This window comes from Hippopotamus amphibius, chromosome 7, assembly GCF_030028045.1.
Source record: "Hippopotamus amphibius kiboko isolate mHipAmp2 chromosome 7, mHipAmp2.hap2, whole genome shotgun sequence".
NCBI lineage: Eukaryota > Metazoa > Chordata > Mammalia > Artiodactyla > Hippopotamidae > Hippopotamus > Hippopotamus amphibius.
Genome location: NC_080192.1, coordinates 113989052 through 114009337, shown reverse-complemented (window position 1 = coordinate 114009337; position 20286 = coordinate 113989052). Strand labels below are relative to the sequence as shown.

General features: G+C 51.5%; 1 protein-coding gene across 1 annotated transcript; it reads right to left on the bottom strand.

Moving 5' to 3' along the window:
- Window positions 1-1264: 1264 nt before the first annotated feature.
- Window positions 1265-1594, bottom strand: LOC130857679 (60S ribosomal protein L23a-like). The gene has a single exon (XM_057743390.1). The coding sequence runs from the start codon at window positions 1592-1594 to the stop codon at window positions 1265-1267; it is 330 nt and encodes a 109-aa protein (XP_057599373.1).
- Window positions 1595-20286: the final 18692 nt, after the last annotated feature.

The window sequence follows — 20286 nt, the reverse complement described above, 5'->3', positions numbered from 1 at the left end:
ACTACTTAAGAGACACTTCACCTCTACAAGTTCCCTCCACAGAGTAATCCCCAGAGATAAAATCTGGTTTGAGTTGTATTTTGAAAAAAGAGGAAATTGGATCCTGATTCTGGGTGGGAAGAGGGTTGAGAGGAGGGGAAGGGAAATTAAGAAAGGAGGCAAAAGGCACAGATTTCCAGAAACTTCTTTATGGTTTCCTCCCCCTGCATCTTATCCTGTGCACTCGCACCCCACCAAGACCAAACCCAGGCTGGAGACACCCTCCCTGCCCTCCTGCCTCCCTCCCCCTCATTCCAAAGATGCCCACAGTCTTCTCAGAACCATGACCTAGTGAAAGAAGTCAGACAGAGTATGATCTCACTTATATGTGGAATCTAAAAAAACAGAGCTCAGATAAATAGAGAACAGATTGGTGGTTACCAGAGGCAGAGGTGGGGGGTGGGGAAAATGAGTGAAGGTGGTCAAAAGGTAAAACTTCCACTTATAACATTAATAAATTCTGGGATGTAATATAAAACAGGGTGACTACAGTTAACATTACTGTATTGTATATTTGAAAATTGCTAAGAGAGTAGATCTCAAAAGTTCTTATCACAGGAAAACAAATTGTAGTTATGTGAGTTGCTAGATGTTAGTTAAACTTGTAATAATCGTTTCATAGTTTATGCATGTATAAAATCATTGTTGCTCACCTTAAACTTACACAATGTTATATGTCAATCATATCTCAATAAGCCTGGAAAAAATAAAAATAAAAAAATAAAAGGCATTTTATCCACTGTGAGTTCAAGATTAATTCCAATGTCAAATATTTAGAATACAGATATTCTAGATTAGCTCAGCCCGATGATTTAACAAGCAGTCAAATTGGGGTCAGAGTTGACATCCTGCAAGAGGGCATTATTTGTGAATTCCAAACGTCCTCATTATAAAGTCCTAACTCCTGTAACAATATGCTTATCAAGTTGCCTATGTACTTTCGCGTTTGCATTTGTGTTTGTATTGTGTGAGTCCTTCCGCCACTTAAATAAAAAAAAAAGCAAAAAAACAAAAACCTGGGCCTCCTTCTCACCAAGTTACCAGCTCTGCCTGAGGCCCTCCCCTCAGGGCCTTCCCTACAGAACTCCCTGGCCCCAGGCCCCAGGGCCCTGGGTTGGACTACACACTCCACAGTAGGTGGGTGGGGGAAGGATGTCAGAGGTCAATGCCTTTTTTTTTCAAAGGTGAAAAGTCTTATACTTAGGGTTAGCCAACTGGACTCCGTTTAGGTGATTTCAATTTCGTCTGCAACATCCAAAGCATCACAGTTTGGAACCAGGTGAACATATACCTTCTTCTCTCCATCAGGCCTGGTCAGGATGTTGACCTTGGCCACGTCATAGAGCCTCTTCACAGTCTGTTCGATCTGGTGCTCGTTGGCCTTGACCTCTACAATGAACACAGGTGTGCTGTGGTCTTCTCTCTTCTTCATGGTCACCTCGGTGGTGATGATGGTATAAAGGTGCAGCTTGTTTCTCCTAGGGGTGCTCTTCTGAGGATATTTGGGCTGCCTTCTGAACCGCAGTGTTTTGGGCCCTTGGAAGGTAGGTGACATTCGGGTCTTTTTTTGTGGCTGTGGACGCTGAGGGCAATGCTTAACGCAGGGACTACCAGGCCGGCTCAGGCAGTGCAAGTGGGAGCATCCTCGGGGTCTTCCCAGGGGTCCTCTGGGAGGACACGGTCCAGCGACACACCGACCCACACCCTCAGGTTGCCCATCATGTTTCTATCTGATTTCTCCTTGTTTCTGAGAATGAGTGACTCTTGCCTGTGCTCTGTTCTAAGTCCCTCTTGTGGGCTTTCCCTCTAGAGAAGGTGCCCTTAACCTAAAGACCTCAGATACCATCTTCCCCACCCCAAGAAGTCTGTGGATACAATTCAGGGATCCATGACTTTGGGTGAGAAAAATATATTTCTTTATTTTCACTAGCCTCTAACTGAAATTTAGCATTTCCTTTATTGTAAATGAAGGGAGCAATCTATAGTAGTATTTGTAGAAACTGTGACTTTGTCACCAATAGAAATCTCAGCATTTTGAGATTGCATTGGAATTGTTGCCAGTCTTTTGAAATATCTACCCATCACTACTTTAAAATGATCACCACCAAAATGTCAGTAAAGAAGCATGTGTATTACTCTTTCATAAGCTGTTTCCTTCATGTTTTGAGCTCTATATTTTTGCAGTACTGGTTTCTTTCGTAGTCCTGTGGATTTAATTTTATACATTTCAAAACATTATTCCGGGACTTCCTAGGTGGTGCAGTGGTTAAGAATCTGCCTGCCAATGCAGGGGACACGGGTTCGATCCCTGCTCCAGGAAGATCCCACATGCCACAAAGCAACAAAGCCAGTGTACCACAACTATAGAGCCTGCGCTCTAGAGCCCATGAGCCACAACTATTGAGCCTGTGCCTGTAACAAGCAAAGCCACCAAAATGAGGAGCCTGTGCACCGCAATGAAGAGTAGCCCCCACTCATGGCAACTAGAGAAAGCCCGTGCGTAGCAACAAAGACCCAACACAGCCAATAAATAAATAAATAAACAAATAAATGTATTAAAAAAACAAAACAAAAAAAAACATTATTCCAAGAAAAAGTCTATAGGCTTCACCAGATGCCCATTGAGTCCATGGTCCATGAAACGTCAAGTCCTAGAGTCTTCAGACCTAATTGTCCTCAAATTTTTTCCAGTATGAAAACCCCAAAAGTGTCCCTCTCCCCTAGTAATTACACTTCTGGTATTTTCTTGAGAAAAAGCTTTAAGAGCCAAAGCTATTATGTAGTGCTCGCCTTTAAACAAACGTGCATTTCACTCATCAGAGTGGTGTCTCTTGACTTTTTGGAAAACAGTGGCCACATCTGCAGGAGAGCTCCCACGGACCAGTCTGGTTTCCAGACCGCACGCAGTAACCCTGCCCCCACTCCCAGGCCCACTGAGCTGGAGCATGTGTGTCTGCAGGCAGAGCCGTGGGACTCAGAGCACGTCACCCCCACTGCTCTGGCATGAGGCTGGCCCCAGGAAACACTCAACAGGTACAAGCTGACTTGGGTGGACCTGAGGCAGCTGTCCTTGGGTGGAACATGGCCAAAACCTTCCTGCTTCTCCACCAGCCCCCAGCCCCCTGGCCCTGAAGTAGAGTTGCCAGAGTCAGCAAATAAAAATATAGGATGCCCAGTTAAATCTGAATTTCAGACCAATAATGAATCATTTTTACTATAAGCACGTCCCATGCAATATTTGGGATATACTAATACTAAAAAAATGATTTGTCATTTATTGGGGGAACCATACCCCCTCTAGAAGCCTGATCCCAAAAAAGTCCCTACCCAGGTCCAGTTAAAGGCCGTGCCCGAGCCCAGGTTCTCAGCTGAGACTCCTACCTCCCTCCAAGGTCTGGCCCAGGAAAGGGACCATTCAGGGAAGGGAGTGGGACCAGGGAGACGCCTGACAGTGGCCCACAGCCCTAGCAGTCCACCCCTCAGCCACTCCCAGTCACTGGCTAGTTTCAGGGCCCACTCCCTCCCCCCGTCAGTAAAATGAGAGAACTGGTCCAGGGAGGAACTCTAAGCTACCTCCCCGCTCTGAGTTAGATGTAGTATTTACTTTAGGAAAGACTCTTTAACCTCGGCCTGCACGAAAAGGACATTTCCAAACTCAGCATGGCTTCCAAACCCAGCTCCCCTTAGGAAGCAGCCTGTCCGTTCACCTCAGCCCCAGAGCCTCTCACTCAGCAGCAGCTCCCACAGACCAAAGCTACCAGGACACTGTTAGAAAGGCCATTGATCAGGTACCCACAAAACACACATTGCAGCAAAAGCAAAAGCATGGAGAGTTACACAGACGTGTTCACTTAAGACACAGTGAGCCACCATCAACAGATGAACTGATGAAGATGTTGTGTGTGTGTGTGTGTGTGTGTGTGTGTGTATGTGTGTGTAATGGAATACTACTCAGCCATAAAAAAGATAAGATGTTGCCATTTGTGACAACATGGATGGACCATGAGGGTATCCTATTAAGTAGATTAAGTCAGATGCAGAAAGACAAATACCATATGATTTCACTCCTATGTGGAATCTAAAAACAAACAAACAAACAAAAAATAAATGAACAAACCAAACAAAAACTAACATTTAGATGTAGAGAATAGAGCAGTAGTTACCAGAGGGAAGGGGGGGTGGGGGTGGAGGGCAAAATGGGTAAAAGGGATCAACTGCCTGGTGACAGACGGAAACTATATTTTTGGTTGTGAGCACACTGTATGGTATACAGAAGTAGAAAAATAATGTACATATGAAACATATAATCTTATAAACCAATGTTACCTCAATAAAAAATAAATCTAAAATGTAAAAATGAAAGAAAGGTAGAAAGAGAAAGAGAGAGGGGGAAGGGAGGGAAGAAAAGAAAGAAAGAAAGAAAAAAAAGAAAGAAAGAAAGGAAAGAAAGAAAGGAAAGGAAGGAAGGAAGAAAGAAAGAAAGGAAGGAAGGAAGGAAGGAAGGAAGGAAGGAAGGAAGGAAGGAAGAAAGAAAGAAAGAAAGAAAGAAAGAAAGAAAGAAAGAAAGAAAGAAAGAAAGAAAGAAAGAAAGAAAGAAAAAGAAAGAAAAAGAAAAAGAAAGAAGAAAGAAAAAAAGGAAAGAAAGAAAGGAGGAAAGGGAGGGAAGAAAGGAAGAAAGAAAGGAGAAAAAAAGATGGAACTAGTGAGGCAGATACACCCAGAGGGTCAGACACGCAGAGAAACCCTCCCAGGCACACAGGACAGGAAAAAGTTCCCACTTAGCAAACAGCCAGCACACACACCCCCACCCAGAGTACGCAACACACTCTGCCCACACACCCAAACTGAGCACAGATCACACACACTCACTAAAGGCAGCAGGAACACAGCCAACTTCAGCGGCCTCCCCAGCCATCCATATCTGGGTTGCCATCCTGAACGCCAAAAGTCCAAAGTAGTATTGGAGTCAGAGGTTCTCCCAACCATGCCTCCTTAAGATCCTAACAAACAAACAGACAAACCCTGAAAGTGTTTTGTTTTTCACATTGTGCCGAAGCAACAGATTACATAGAAGCTGGAATCTGGAAATGGAGATGAGGATGGGCATAACCGCCGCCACGGGGGCCGGCGGGCCCTTTGCCAACAGCTCTGCCCCGAGCTCTGTGTACATGACTTCGTGCAACCCTGGCAACAACCTGTAAGGCAGGAACTGTTGTTAGGCCCATTATCAGATGAGGAAACTGAGGAACTAAATGAATGTCTCGGTAGAGATTCCAGCACCTGGCCCCAGGGCTAACTCCAAAATACACCCTTAACTCCAAGGCCACAATGGGAGGCCGTGGTTGTTCCAGTCCAGTCTCCGGGCCGTGCGTGCACACGCACACGGGCACATGGGTGCACGTGCCCACGTCTCACCCCGCAGGAGGAGCTCTCAGGCAACATTTTCATCATGGATAGTGCTGGAGAGGGGCTGACCAGCAGCGCAGTTTTAAGCTGTTTCTGCCTTCTGCTTGTTCCGCTCAAAGACCAATCCTTTTCCCGGACAGCCTTGGCCCCTGAGCGAGGCAGGTCTGGGAGCTCTGGGGAGAGAATTCAACAGGATCCCCTCACTAACCAGAGCCCCAGGGACCCTTGGGGGTAAAGGGGGCTGAGAGGGCTGGCTTCTCCCCTGCCCTCCTTGTGGACCCCTGCCCCCGGGGAATCGGAGCCACAGGGAAAGAGCTCTTCCTAGGAGGAGAGCGCGGCCTCTGCTCAGCTGCCTAGAGCACCGGTCACCTGAGCCCACCCGGGGAGGACCCAGAGAGGCCTTTCTCCAGGTGACCTGCCTCAGGGACATTCTTAACCCCAACCAAAGAAGGAGGCACCCTTTGCAGCCTCCGCCTTTACATTGGGGCCTGGCTAACAGCTGCTCCCAGCGGGAGGCTCTTTCTGCCCCTCACCCCCAGTCAGTCCTCAGGGAACATGGAGGCAGCTTTGAGGAAGCCTATCAAAGGAGTCTTGTTCTTACAGCTGTTTCCTGGGAGGGCAATTAGAGCCACAATAACCCCCCACATCTGTTTAAGGGGCTGGTGGCTGGTACTCCACCCTCTGCCCTGTGGGAAGGCCCCTGCCCATCAGCAGAGGGGAAAATGACTGTGCCCATCGGGGAGATGCTGTTTAGGACCATTTTGACCATTTGGACTGGAAGGGAATGCCCATCCCCATTTTACAGATGACTAAACTGAGGCCAAAACACCCTCTGCTCCCAGAGGGCTCTCCATACAGAGCCCACTTCCCCAGGAACTGTCTAGGCAGGCCCTGGTTTCTCCTCCTCTGGGTCAGGTGACCTCCACTTACACAAGACATGACCGGCCCACAGAAGGGTGTGGGAGGCACATGGGAATATAAAGCTCGTGTGGAGAGGAAGCCGGTGTCTGTGCTGAGACGCCTGCTCTGGCCCTCCCCCTGCATGAACCATTGCCCCCTTTTTTGGCCACTATTTGAATCCTCAATTTTTGGACTTATTTAAATCAGGGTTTCTCAACCTTGACACTATTGACATTTGGGGCTGGACATTTTTTTGCTGTGGGGGCTGTCCTGTGCATTGTAGGATGTTTGGCAGCATCTCTGGTCTCTGCCCACTAGATGCCTGTAGCACCATCTCCCAACTGTGACAATCAAAACAATCTCCATATATCACCAAATGTCGCCTGGAGGCAAAATCATGTCCAGTTGGGAACTACTGATGTAAGTGGACTTAAAGGATCGTGTATGAATGGTCCTATGTCTTACCAGGGAAGGAGGTGACAGAGGTATTCCTTTCTGAGGCCCAGAGCTTCTGTGGGACAGACAGGATTATAAATGTACCCAGAACACAGCAGTGTGTGCCAGGAGATCCTGGAAAAGACTGAATTCAGGAAAATCACTGGGGCTGGGATCCACCCAGGAAGACTTCCTGAAAGAGGAGGATTGCAGTCTGGTCCTTATATAAACAGTCCAGGAAGGATGCAATTTGAGGGGGAAAATCTCAAAGACAGTGAGCAGAGCCCAAGGTTGCGGGTGGTGAGTGGAGACTTCCCAGAGAGTGGGCAGGAGGGTGACCGCAACTGGCCGAATTTTGATCTGGGGTGTGTTAAGATTGCCTTCCTCCAGAGCAGGTACTGGAGCCCAGATCAGGGAACATACTGGGGATGAGTAGGTGGGAGAAGATGGGGGGAATAGTGCCATGTCTGAGTTCCTGGGGGGCTAGTTAGGGGTCTGTTTCTCCCTAATTCCCCAGGACCCAACACAGAATCAGGCTAAGGAAATGCAGAGATGATGAAACTGCTGTCAATGTGGAGAAAAGTCCTGACAAGGAGGAAGGTGGGCCTGGGCTCTGGACAGCTGGGAGGACCATCGTTAGATGGTGAGGGTGCTAAAGAGAGGGGCGGGCTGGAGGGCAAACAAGAGACTTAAAGCAGCCCCTCAATCTGATTTCTTAGTATCTGCCCTCACCTGTTTCCCTCATGGTCCCTGTGGGATAGGGGTGGGGAGTGGGAGGTAGCCCGAATCAAAGGGTAGCTCCTGGGCTTGGAGCAGACCACCCAGCTTCCTGCCTGCCTGCAGACCTTTCTGTCTGCAAGAGACTCAGCGTGTTCTCAGTAGGAGAATGCCAAATGCTTTGGCCTAGGAAGCTCCCTTCTCAGACAGAAACAGTGGCTCCCATTCCCAGTCTGGGCTTCCTGAGCCATGGGTGCACATCCACCATCAGACTGGGCTCCCTACGGGGAGGGGTGACACCTTCCCAGTGGTCACCAAAGGGAAATGCAAAGCTTGGGGCTGGTGCTGCCCACAGGGAGCTTCTGGGAGACCTGCCAGCAGGGGGCGCTGTGGACTCAGGCACAGGACTAGGGCCACTGGAAGGGTGAAGACTGGACTGGCCTCCCTCACCTCCTGTTTAACCTCTTATAGTCCTTACCCCAACCAGGCTCGCCTGCCTTGTACACAGCATGGTCTCCACCTCATCCCAGCTTGCCATCCTAACCCCATTCTTCTCCCCTCCTCTGGACAAAGGAGGAGAAGGAATTTTTATGCCCATTGTACAGATGAGGAGACTGAGTCATACAGATGCCAAAAAGACTGGAAAGGACAGCAGCAGGGCAGAATGGATAGAGTCTTGGCTTTGGAGCCAGAAGACCTGGGTTTGCCAGCATGCAGTTCAGCATCTCACTCCCTGTGTGGTTGGGGGCAAATCTGGGGTCTTACTGAGCAAGCCACCACAGTTGCAGTAAGGAGATGAGTGTGGCAGCCCACACTGCCCCCAGGCTGAGAACAATTCTGATACTGGGTGACGCAGCACTGGGTCCTGGGAGGAAGGGCTGGCAAAAGGGGACAAGGTGGCCTTGTCCAAGCCACTGTCTAGGTGGTGAGAGCAGACAGCCAGAAAGGGGACGAACAGTGGGCTCTGAACAAGGGCAGAGGGGATGAAGGGGCTGTGCTGCAGAGTTTGGGGAGGAAAGGGAAGGGCTGAGGTGTCAGCGCCCTGAGTTATCTGCACTTTCTCCCAGGCGCTAGTGATTAATAACAAGAGTGGAAACCATGAGAGCTTTCGCTACCCTCTCATGATGTGCCAGGCTCAACTGCCCACCCTGGGAAGCAGGTAATGATATCCCATTTGATAGATGAAGAAAAGAATGCTCCGAGATAAAGCAACTTGTCTGAGGTCTCCAGTGGGAAAGGAGCAAAGCTGGATCCCACCCTGGTTTGCCTGGTGTGTACCCACCACACTTTTGGTGGGATCGGGGTCTAGGTAGAGAGGGGATGAAGGCCCCTCTGTGGCTGGGGTCAGGGCTGAGACTGAAGCCAAGGAGGTACCATAGGGCAGTGCACCCTCAGCCGCTTGGCGCAGAATGGACAGAGCAGAGTGGGGCGCTGAGGAAGGAGTTACCCACATATATATCTAGTTGAGAGGCCTCCTGGAGGAGAGATGCTCTGCAGGTTGACAAGGAGGAAAGAGCTAGGAAGCAGTCTGGCATGGCTCTTTCCAGCACGTACATGGGCTGTGAGTGTCCTGCAGTGCTGGGACAGGAGGGCAGAGAAGCAGGAAGGAGCCACCAGGAGGGGAGGGTGACATCACATCAGCTGGGTGGAGGATGGCCCAGGAGGTCTGATTGGTTCCACTGGCCATTCTTAAGAAAAGAGATGAGAATCTAAACTATTACAAAAATGGGGGGGGGGGGGGTGAAGAGGAGAGGAAGACTCAAGATACCAGTGTTAGAATCCACTAGATGAGATGGCTAATCAGATGTAGTGGATAGAAGGACATGGTCAAGGATGACTCAGCTTCAGGCTTGGGTGGTAGGGAGTCTTACCATGAACTAGGATCTTAGCACACAAGTGGAAGAGGAGGCTAGTGAGAGAAAGATAAGTTCAGTCTGGGATAAATGAGTTTGAGGTGCATGTGGGCTATGTGAGTGTAGGTGAGCTTTGGGCTCAGGGTTAAAGGGGTGAAGAGCTCAAACTGCAGCTGAAATCAGGCTACACTCTCCAACTGAGGAAAGCAGTCAGGTTGACTAGAATTTGAGCTTAGTCTGCAGCCAAGGAGGGAAGTACTATAGCAGAACACCCATTAGACTAAGCTGACAACTCCGTATTCTCAAACTTGAAAAAAGATCCAGGGGTCTGAGTAGACCACAAGCTGAATTCAGCAATGTACTCATTGTTCTCAAGATGTGCATGTCACTGAGAGCATTAATAAGAACTCAATTCAGGGCCTAAAGGGACCCTGAAAGATTCCAAGAGCAGATGTAGTCAACTGATTTAATGTTTTTAAATCATTGAGATCTCTTCTCTGAAACCCTCCCTAATTCCCTTTTCCCTTCCCAACAAGACCCCAGACTGTTGGCTGGCTAGTGATCATTGCCAAGCACTTTCACCTTTATTGTTTCATTGGTTCTTCAGTGGTTTCCCCCATTGGGCAGTTGGGGAAACAAAGACCCAGAAAGACGGGGGTGTGTGGGGCTGAGCCCAAGCCTGCTCCTCCAGGCCTCTCTCTGGGCCCACTCCCTCCTTACTTGGAACAGCATTCTGCAACGTACCAGGATGCCTGGGCAGCCACCAGTGTTTGGGTGCAGAGTGGGCAGGCAGGGAGAACGGGGGTGGGAAAAGGAGAGCAGCCCTGGCCCAGGTGTGTTATCTGCTCTCAGGATCTTTTCATCCGCTGCTGGGGTAATGGGAGTGACCTCAGTGGTGGCTTTTTTGGGTTTTTGTTTGTTTGGTTGTTTTTTTTTTTTTTTTTCTTTTTCCTTCTAAGAACAATTCATTTTGGTCAAATAACTAGAGTAAAAGTGGTGTTGAGACACCTCGCCCTCCCCCTTCCCTGGCCCCAGGCCGGAACATTTGAGGAGCTGTCTTCTGGGGCCGCAGAGGATGCTGCCGGGCAGTTCAAGGGGTTGGCTCTGCTCCCTGCCCGCCCCCGCCCCCTCCCCTCCCCACGACCTTGGCAGGCCAAGCCGGGGCAGCCTCCCAACACGCACTAGGTCCTGAGCCTCTCTTGGTGGCCTCTCAGCCTCACCCCCCACTATCCATCTCTCATGGTGGGGAGGGTGACTGAACCCCTCGCTTCTCATCTCACCTGGCCACAGCGGGGAGACCAGCGGAGGCTGGCATGGACACAAGCCTCTGGTCATCCCTGTCGCTGCTCTACTGATCCCATGGTACCCTGCACGTGCCACTGACCACGGAGGGTCAGCGCGGGGACAGTGACAAGGTGAGGGGAGGAGAGAGGGAATGCTGGGCCACAGAGGAGAAGGACTGGCCTAGGTTCCCGGGAGGCTGCCCGGGGGGTGGACAGGGGCACAGTAAAGAGGTGGGGGGGCCTCTGAGGGAGCTGGGTCCCCAGGCAGGGTGACTAGACAGAGGGGCAGCACAGCCTGAGCCTGGGAACCCAGAGGCCCATCGCAGAGGCCCGGAGGCAGCTGGGCCTGCACAAGACAGAGCTTAGGGGCAAATGCCTGAGGCAGCAGAGGGCCGGACTCGGGGACTGTGCCCCAAGGATCCAGCTGGACACGCTGAGGGCCGAGCCGCTCAGCAACACATCTGAACACGGAGAGAGGGAATAATATGGGACAGGGGTGGGCAGGTGTCTCTCAGAGCTGACTCTGGACAGCATTTCCTGGCGGGTAAACCAAGGCCCACGTGCAGCAAGGAACTAGGCCAAGTGCCTTGAGGCTAAAGGCCAAAATGCTGAGAGTCCTCATTTACCTGCCCTGGTAGCTTCTGGCAAGCGCCCTCCAGCACCATCCCTTCCAGGATGCACCAGGCTGCAGGCTGCCATGCCGAGAAGGAGAGGAGGGAGGTGGTGGTGATGCCAACCAAGGAGTTAAGTAAGCAGAGGAGCTGATAACATCTGCCAGCAAGGCCGGCTGTGGGCAAGGTGACTCATCGAAGCTGGGGGGGGGGGGGCACCATCACAGGCTGGCTGTTGTTGTACCCAGCCTTTGGAGCTGGGGAGGAGGAGGGGGCCGGGACAGGTTCCTTGCTGAGCCCTCTGCTCTGTGCAGATGTCTCAGAACACAGCGTCCTCTGCCTCTAGAGCTCACCACTGGCTCAGGAAACAGCCCCCCCACCCCCGCCCCCACTGTGATTATCTTTGTCTGCGGAGTTTGGTGTATGTTTGTGGGGTGTGTCAGGGTGATTTCCCCACCTGCGTCCTGCTGGGCACTCCAGGTACCAGAGATTGCTAACAGCAGAACAGTTGCTCCCCCTGGTTGGACGACCGTCTGTGGTGACAACGCCACCGGATGGCAAACTGCTAACCACGACCACGTGGCGTCCTCGTGGAGGGTACAGCCTGTTCCTCCAGCTGCAGGCACCTGTAGAGCTGCCTCCACTCATTGCTGCCGAGGGGGCCGGAACTGTTGGGTTCTTCCCTGTCCCCAGGGGTGCCATGTACTGTTGTATAAGTTGAGAACTGCACAACTGGCCGGGGTACCATTCACTTTACAGTCTATGTGCCAGACCGCATGGCTGTACATGGCCCCTTCCCTTTCCTAAATTACTTCTCATTCCCCTTCTCCACCTAGATTGATCTGTTTAGCTTGCCCTTAATACGTTTGTCTTCACACCAAACTTTCCCCTGGGAGCGTAAACTTCTCCCTTTACCACCTGACTCCTTTCATTCAGTCAGTCATTCATTCATCCCACAAAAAAATTGTTGCATTTGTGCCAGGTACTATTCTAGGCAAGGGAACAAGACAGACCCTCCCTGAGTCACGGAGCTCACATTCTAATTGTGGGGGTGGGGGAGAGATAATAAATAATTTGATACATAAAACTGCAAGTGACGTAAGTGTCATGAAAAATAAAGCCAGGCCAGAAGATGGAGGGTGATAGGGCTCTCCTTCTGCTGGGACTGTCCAGAAAGGCTTCTCTCTGAGGAGGTAGCCTGTGAGTGGCGACCCGGAGTCAGTAAAGGAAGGAGCTTTCCCGGCAGAGCCCCTCCTGCCAGGCATCCAATGCCAAAAGAAAGTTCTCTCATCCTGCCTGGTTCTGCCAGGAGCCTGCGGCATGGCCTGGGGCACTCGCTTCCAGCGCTGGGTGTCCATTTCCTCCTTGACAAACAAGAGGCCTAGCTGCACTGGGTCTCTGAGGGCCTCTCCAGCATGAATCCACCCACCTGTCGGCCTGAGGAACTTCATGACGGGGCTTGCGGGGCTGGCGTTGGAAGGCCAGCTCGGCCACCTCCAAGCTGTGTGACCTCAGGCAGGTTACTTAGCCTCTCTGAGCTGGCTTCCTTATCTGTAAAATGCCTTTCTAAGGGTATTGTGAAGGATTAGGTGAGCTTGTAGGTATGTCACCACCTGGTATATAGTAGTGCTTAGTAGACGCGAGGGCCGCATCTGGGAGAGGTGAGGCGATGGGGTGACGTGAAGAGGTGCCATTACCGGTTGCCTTTCATTAGAGGAGCCTGGAGTGGGCAATGCTGACCTAAAGGCACAAGGTTCTGCCGGCTGCTCACGCATGCAGAGGACAGTGGAGGGAGCCCCCAGGCTGGGACCCTGCCTTGCAGACGCAGAGGCTGGGGGAGGGGCCGTGCTGGATCCTGCACTCCCCACCGACGTCAGCAGGTGAGCGTGGGGTGGAGCGCTGCGGTGCAGGCCCTTGAACTGTCACACGCGGCCTGGCTTTCAACTTCCTCTGGGGCCCAGGCTGTGCTCAGCTTGCCCTCCCTTCCTTCCTCCCTCATCAGGCTGCCGCGGGTGAGCCCTGGCCACCCTCCAGCGCCAGGCTTTGTGCTCCCTTCCAGCTCCGAGGGTTCATCCAACGCCTCTGGTCAACAGGTCTTTCCTGTGTCCCCTCAGAGACCCCAGCACAGCGGGCAGGACCCGCCAGGCGTGGGGTACAGGCAGTAACGATAGTCAGCCCTGACGGGCGGCCTCGGCTGTGCACTGTTCACCCGTGACCTCCCTGCACATGAATTCCACGACGTGGGGGGTTTATCCCTTTTCTTACTTGAGGAAACTGAGGCTCCAGGAAGTAGGAGCTGTGGGTGCTCAGGCCGCAGGGTTGACAGGCATTCTTCCTGCAGGAGAGGAGGGCTGCAAGGCAGAGAGAAGAGGGAGGGCGCAGGTGGCGGACTGGTCTGAGGCTGGGATGGAGGACTTGGTGGACTTTTGTCCCACAGATGGTGGCAGGCCCCTCCCACCACGCACCTGCTGCTTTAGGATCCCCGGGGAGCCTGACCTTCTGAGTTCCCAACAAGCTCCCAGGTGGCCTGGAAGATGCTGGCTCAGTCTGGAAGGCCAGGGCTGGGCTACAAGCCCCAACGGAGGCCACATCTCAGGTCCCTCCCGGCTCCTGGAAGGAAGCAATAACAATGCCAGGTAACATTTACCAACAACGCTCCTGCACAGCAGGTGCTGTGCTCAGTGCTTTGCATAGATGAACCTGTATAATTCCCACATCAGCTCTGCAAGGGAGGAAACTGGGGCACGGGGAGGTTAAGTGACTTGCCTAAGGTCGCACAGGGCCAGCATTCAACCCAGGATGCCTAGTTCCAGAGGCCACATTCACCTCCCCTCAAAGTGGAGATTCCTGGAGCCCAGGACCAGGGGTTTGGTCCGGACCTGACAGGCACTGGGGAGCCATGGCAGGGTTCTGAGCAAGGGACCAGAGCGTTCCCAGGCCCAGCCAGTCTGTATGTACACTAAGGACTACAAGGGCAGACAAATTAACCCCACTGAGGGCTGAAGGCGGGACCCCTCCCATGGGGATGTGGTTTTGACAGGACAAGGCACGGCCAGTTCTTTCCCTAAAGGAAAGAACCTTTGATGACGTTGGCTGGTCATGTGCTGGGCACGACGCAGTAAAGGTGGGAGCTCAGGCACAGGGAAGGGAGGCCGCGGCTGCCTCCTCTGCCCTTCTCCCCACCCACAAGGGCCCTGCTACAGATGGGTGCACAGCTCCCAGGCCTGGGGTCTAAGAGCAGCCAGCCTGCTGGGGCCACCTGGCTGTCCATCTGTCTGTAGGCATATATGTGTGCGTGCTTATATGAGAAGGGGGGAGACGGGGCCTCAGCGTGTGCCTGTTTGCAGGGGAACCTGTCCCCACCCCCGCCTGCTGCTGCAGCCACAGAGAACAGGACGCCCTGACTCCAATCTGCACCTCTGGGGCCTCGAAACCACAGCCCCCACGTCAGTGGTGCGTGCACCAGGGCTGGGAGGGAGGCGGGGCCACGGATGCAGGATGTGCAGGTGTGCCCCAATGTGTGTGCAGGGCTGGCATGGGGGGTGAGGTTCTAGGGAGGAGGACAGGCGGGGTGGAAGGGAGCTGGACCCCCCTCTGGGAGGCAGGGCACAGAGTCCATCCCCTCTGACCACAGGTCCAGAGGTCTGTCAGCTGCCCCTCTCCCCAGCCCCTCAGAGGACCAGCCTTGTCTCCCACAGGTGCTCTCCTCTGGGCAACAGTCCCAACAACAACCATGCAGATGTCTGTGGAGTGTATAAAATGGCCCAAAACAGTTCCAGGCACTTGGGAAACATCCGTGAGGAAAGCAAAGACCCCTGCCCTGATGGGGCCAACATTCTTGCTGGGAAGGCACGGTAGATGGAATAAATAAAATAAGGTCTATATATAAGGAGGTGGTGGGTGCTGCGGGGAAAAAGGAGATGGAGCAGGGCTGGGAGATGAAGAGTGCTGGGTGGGAGAGAGGGTGTGTGCGTGAAGGGGGGGTTGTGCGTGTTGGGGAGAGGTGCACGTGTACACAGGTCACAGTATTAAACGGGTGGTCCTTCCAGGCCCCATTGAGAAGGTGATATTTCAACAAAAGCTTGGAGAGGAAGGAGCCAAGCAGGGTCTGGGAGAAAACATTCCTGACAGAGGAAATAGCTAGAACAAAAGCCCTGGGGCAGAAGTGTGCCTGGCTAGGACTGAGGGAAGGACAAGCTGGCCTGGGGAGTAGACTGACATGGCCCCATTCCTGGCATCTGCTCACCTTGCTCAAAGTGAGGGCCTGATTTCCAGTGGGTTAACGAGAAAGGACCTTCTGGTACCTACAGGAAAGGCCAAAGGTCTCCCGAAGGAACCAATGCCATGGGAAGTAGGGGACAGAGAGGGAAGAGGGGTTGAGACCAGAAGAAGCTTATGGAGGCTCTGGAGCCTGAGCTCAGGGAGGAGGCCCTAGGCTGGGGGCCTCTGGCGGGGGTGGGGAGGAGAAGTGTTGAAAGTCCCAGGACCCCAACAAGCCTACCCCCAGGAGCTCACTGAAAGAGTGCAGTGTGGAGTTGCATCCTGCTACCTGGCCACCCACAAGGCAAAGGGAGCCTGACACCACCTCTCTCTGCCTGCTGGGGCTGCCAGACCCTTCTAAGATCAGTGTTCCTCCCCCCATTCCAGCACCCCATAGGGAGAGGAGAGGGAGGGGCAGTTGACCGCAGAAGATGCAGGCTGATGGTTGGCCAGGGGACAGGGATGTGCATGCAGCTCCACCCTGTAGCTTCTGGGAGCTGGCATTCTGGAAGACAGATTGCCTGTAAACCAGCCAGAACACCACCAAAGGAAGGAGGGCTCACCCAGGGTGTGATTCTGACAGACAGGGCAGTGGGAGATCAGGAACCAGAAAAAAGGGAGGGGGCTCGGCTTGGGGCTTTTAGGATGAGAGCAGATCTGAATGGGTAGAGAGGAAAGAGGATACCTCCGTGCGTTCACATACTGGCACACACACGTCACACACACGTCACACACACATCACACACACGTCACACACACATCACACACACGTCACACATACTCTGTCCCTTAAGCACCCCCCTCAACAAGCATAGGTTCTCACAACCAGGGAGGGATATCCGTGGACTCCTCACACACAGCCGAAGTCACACGCGTACACACACGCACTAGGGACACTCACACTTCTGTAAGGCATGCCAGCATGACAAGGGGCACACACATAGTTACATACTCTCAGAGACAGAGGTGGGTTCCCCTGGGAGCCAGAAGCACAAAGGCCCCTTGGAAACAGGCCTGGGGGAAGATGAAGATGTGTCTGCAAAGCATAAGGAGAAAGGAGGATGGAAAGTGGCGGTGGGGGACAGCTGGAGATGGGGCGACAGATATGGAGACTCAGAGAAAGGCACGTCAGAGCCACACCCACATGCAGAGGGCACACGCCCGCCCACGTCCGAAGCAGCCTTCCTGCCTGCCACTGCTCAGCCACTATGTGACATTGTGAAGTCACTCAGCCTCTCCAAGTTTTGATTTCTTTCTTCCATGAAATGAGAATCTGATTACACCCGCTTTCCATGCCAAATTGCTCAACTGTGAGTCGACAGGTAAATCCCGTCTGCTCTGCCTCCACAGAACTGTTCATTGTCTGACCACTTCTCCCACCTCCAGGTGACCACCCTGGCCAGACCACCGTCCACTGGCCTCCCTGCCTCCTCTCTTGCTCCCTGATGCGGCCTGTGGTCCACCGGCAGCCACTGACCCTCCCCTCCAAACCTGCCGGTATGCTTTCATCTCATCGTTAGTAAAAGGCAAAGTTCTTACAGTGGTCTGTGGGGAGCTGCCCTTCCCTCCCCTTATCTCCCTGCTCGCTCTCCACTCCAGCCTCCCTGGGGCCTCACTGTTCCACAAACACTCACACATCCCCTCTCAGAGCCTTTGCACTGGCCATTCCCTCTGCTTGGAATGTCCTCAGGACTCTGCCTTCAGGATTTCCTCAGATGACGTCCTCTCAGTGAGATCTTCCTGGCCACGTGAGCTAACACTGCAGCCCCTAGCTCAGCCCTCTTTATGCCCCTCTCCTGATTTTTCTTCTTAGCATCTTTCCCCACCGAACATACCACTTATTTGATCATCTTTTTTGTCCGTCTCTCTTATCAAAGTGTAAAATCCAAAGGACAGGGACTTCTGTTTTATTCCCTGCTATGACCCCTACTCCTAGGGCAGTACCTGGATCACAGGACTCAATAAATATTGAGCGAGTCAGTGAGTGAGTGAATGAATGAGTGAGATAGCAAATAGGTAAGCATCTATAACACAAGGTTAACGAACAGCAGGGGGCTTCCCTGGTGGCGCAGTGGTTAAGAATCCGCCTCCAATGCAGGGGACACGGATTCGTTCCCTGGGCCAGGAAGATCCCACATGCTGAGGAACAACTAAGCCTGTGTGCCACAACGACTGAGCCTGCGCTGTAGAGTCTGTGAGCAATAACTACTGAGCCCACAGGCTGCAACTACTGAAGCCTGCATGCCTAGAGGCCATGCTCCACAACAAGAGAAGCCACCGCGCTGAGAAACCCACGCACTGCAAAAAAGTCCCCACGCGACGCAATTAGAGAAAGCCGGTGCACAGCAACGAAGACCCAGTGCAGCCAAAAATAAATAAATAATTTTTTAAAAATTAAAACAAAAACAGTTGCTCAGAAAAGTAGAAAACATTACGAAAAAAAAGAACAGCAGGAAGCGACCCTGAGTGAGCTATCACCATGTTCCAGGAACTACAAGCACAATACATAATTCTTTATTCTCAAACAACCCTGGGAAGTAAATAGTTATAGAATTGTTCCCATTTTACAGATGAGAAAGCTGAGGATCAGAGAGGTTATCACCTATGGCCTCAAAGATGGTCACCAATAATTCTTCCCCACTCTGTATCGAATGCTGCCCCTCTTTTCAAGACTTGGAGTTTGTTTCCCTTCCCCCTCGAATCTGGGCTGGTGTTGTGACTTGCTTTGACCAACAAAACAAGGCAAGAGTTATGCTGTGCTAGTTTTTGTCTAGGCCTTAAGAGAACCGGCCCCTGGGTCAGCTACATAATTTGCAGAGTCCGAAGATGATGTGACCCTTGTTCAAAAAGCAAGACAAAATGTCGTTATTGGTACTAAAATATGAAGCTCTCTTTTTTTCATAGTTTCTCTCATCGTTTTTTGCTACTTAATGTTGTTCTAAGAAAAACTTTAAAAATTTAAATATTAGTATGAATTTTACTGTTCAACTTTGTTACAGCAAGTCCCCTACATACGAACCTTCAAGTTGCAATCTTTCAAAGATGGGAGCATGCGTTCCATCAATGTCAGGCGTGAGTGAAACTGCAGCTCACCCTCCATCTCCTATTGCTGACGATCCTTCAGCTCGACCATCTCCCACCTCCTCTCCCTCCTCCAGTCAGTAACTCTTCTTGCCTGTTCACTCGATGCCAGCCCCTGTGTGCCAGCTGTTGTACTGTATCACTATACTTTTCAAGGTACTGTACTGTAAGATTAAAATTTTTTTTAATTTTTTGTGTTTGTTTTTTATGTATTATTTGTGTGAAAAGTATTATAAACCTAGTACAGTACAGTACTATATAGCCCATTGTGTTAGTTGGGTACCTAGACTAAATTTGTTGGACTTAATAAACAAACTGAACTTACAAACGTGCTCTTGGAACGGAACTCGTTTGTATGCAGGGAACTTACTGTATTCAATGCCGGGTTTTTTTAAATTTATTTATTTTATTTATGTATTGGCTGTGTTGGGTGTTATTGCTGTGTGCAGGCTTTCTCTGGTTGCAGAGAGCGGGGTCTACTCTTCGTTGCGGTGCACGGGCTTATTGCAGTGGCTTCTCTTGTTGCAGAGCAGGGCCTCTAGGCATGCGGCCTTCTGTAGTTGTGGCACAAGGGCTCAGTAGTTGTGGCTCTCGGGCTCTAGAGCTCAGGCTCAGTAGTTGTGGCGCACAGGCTTAGCTGCTCCGCAGCATGTGGGATCTTCCCGGAGTAGGGATTGAACCCGTGTCCCCTGCATTGGCAGGTGGATTTTTAACCACTAGCGCCACCAGGGAAGTCCTCAATGCCAGTTTTAAATACAAATATGAGAGCATTTAACTCCCATGTGGAATCACCAAAATTATGCAACTCCTATTTCATAGCTCATATATGCATATGTATTTCCTTCTTACCAGAACGGTGGAAACACTGCACGAAATATTGCACGAAACTAACTCAAGTTTTATTTCTCTTTTTTTCTCCCTTTACTTTTATTTGCATTTCTTTTATGCTGAACTTATTCCCAGGCCCTATGTTTTGTTTCTTCAGTTTCTTCCGGGATATCTTTTTCTTCTGTTCCACCTCCCCTTCTGTTTTAGGAACAATCTGCTCATTTTCAACAAAAATCATCTCAGTGTGAGTTCACGGGTGGGCTCACCTGGGGTTCATCAGACCAGAGCTCTGCGAGTTCGGCCAGGCCCCTTGGGGCCTTTGTTCACCTGGATGTGCTCAATGACCTGAGAATCTACATCTAAACCCTTTAGCACAGCAGTACTCTCTGCATTTTCAAGCATGTGCAGCAAAAATTCAGTGTTCTCTTTGGGCCACTGCCCTGCTATTTGTCTGGGGCAGACCTACCAGCCCCACCACTGTAACGACGGAGTGGCATGCACTACTTCTGGAAGGTGACATCCTTCAGATCCTTGATGGCCTGGGCAGTTTCACGGATGTTCGTAAAGTGAACAAGAAGGTTCGATCCTCTTAATTTGCATGGTTTTGTGGGTTTTCTGGGTCACGTGAATAGAGAACCATTTTCTGAGATGACTTCAGGCCACTTTTGGGAAGAGCTTCTCTTCTTGATAGGCACACATGCTACCCACATTCTCTGCCTTCAGCTTGCTGATGAGGAAGGAAGGACTGAGAGGAAAAGGAACTATCTATGCAGGGATAGGGAAGCAAGGAGCAGGGGGTGCACACAAATCACCCGATCTCCTCTGCTTACACGCACGCTCCATGGTCCCATCAGACGTCACTCACCAAACACG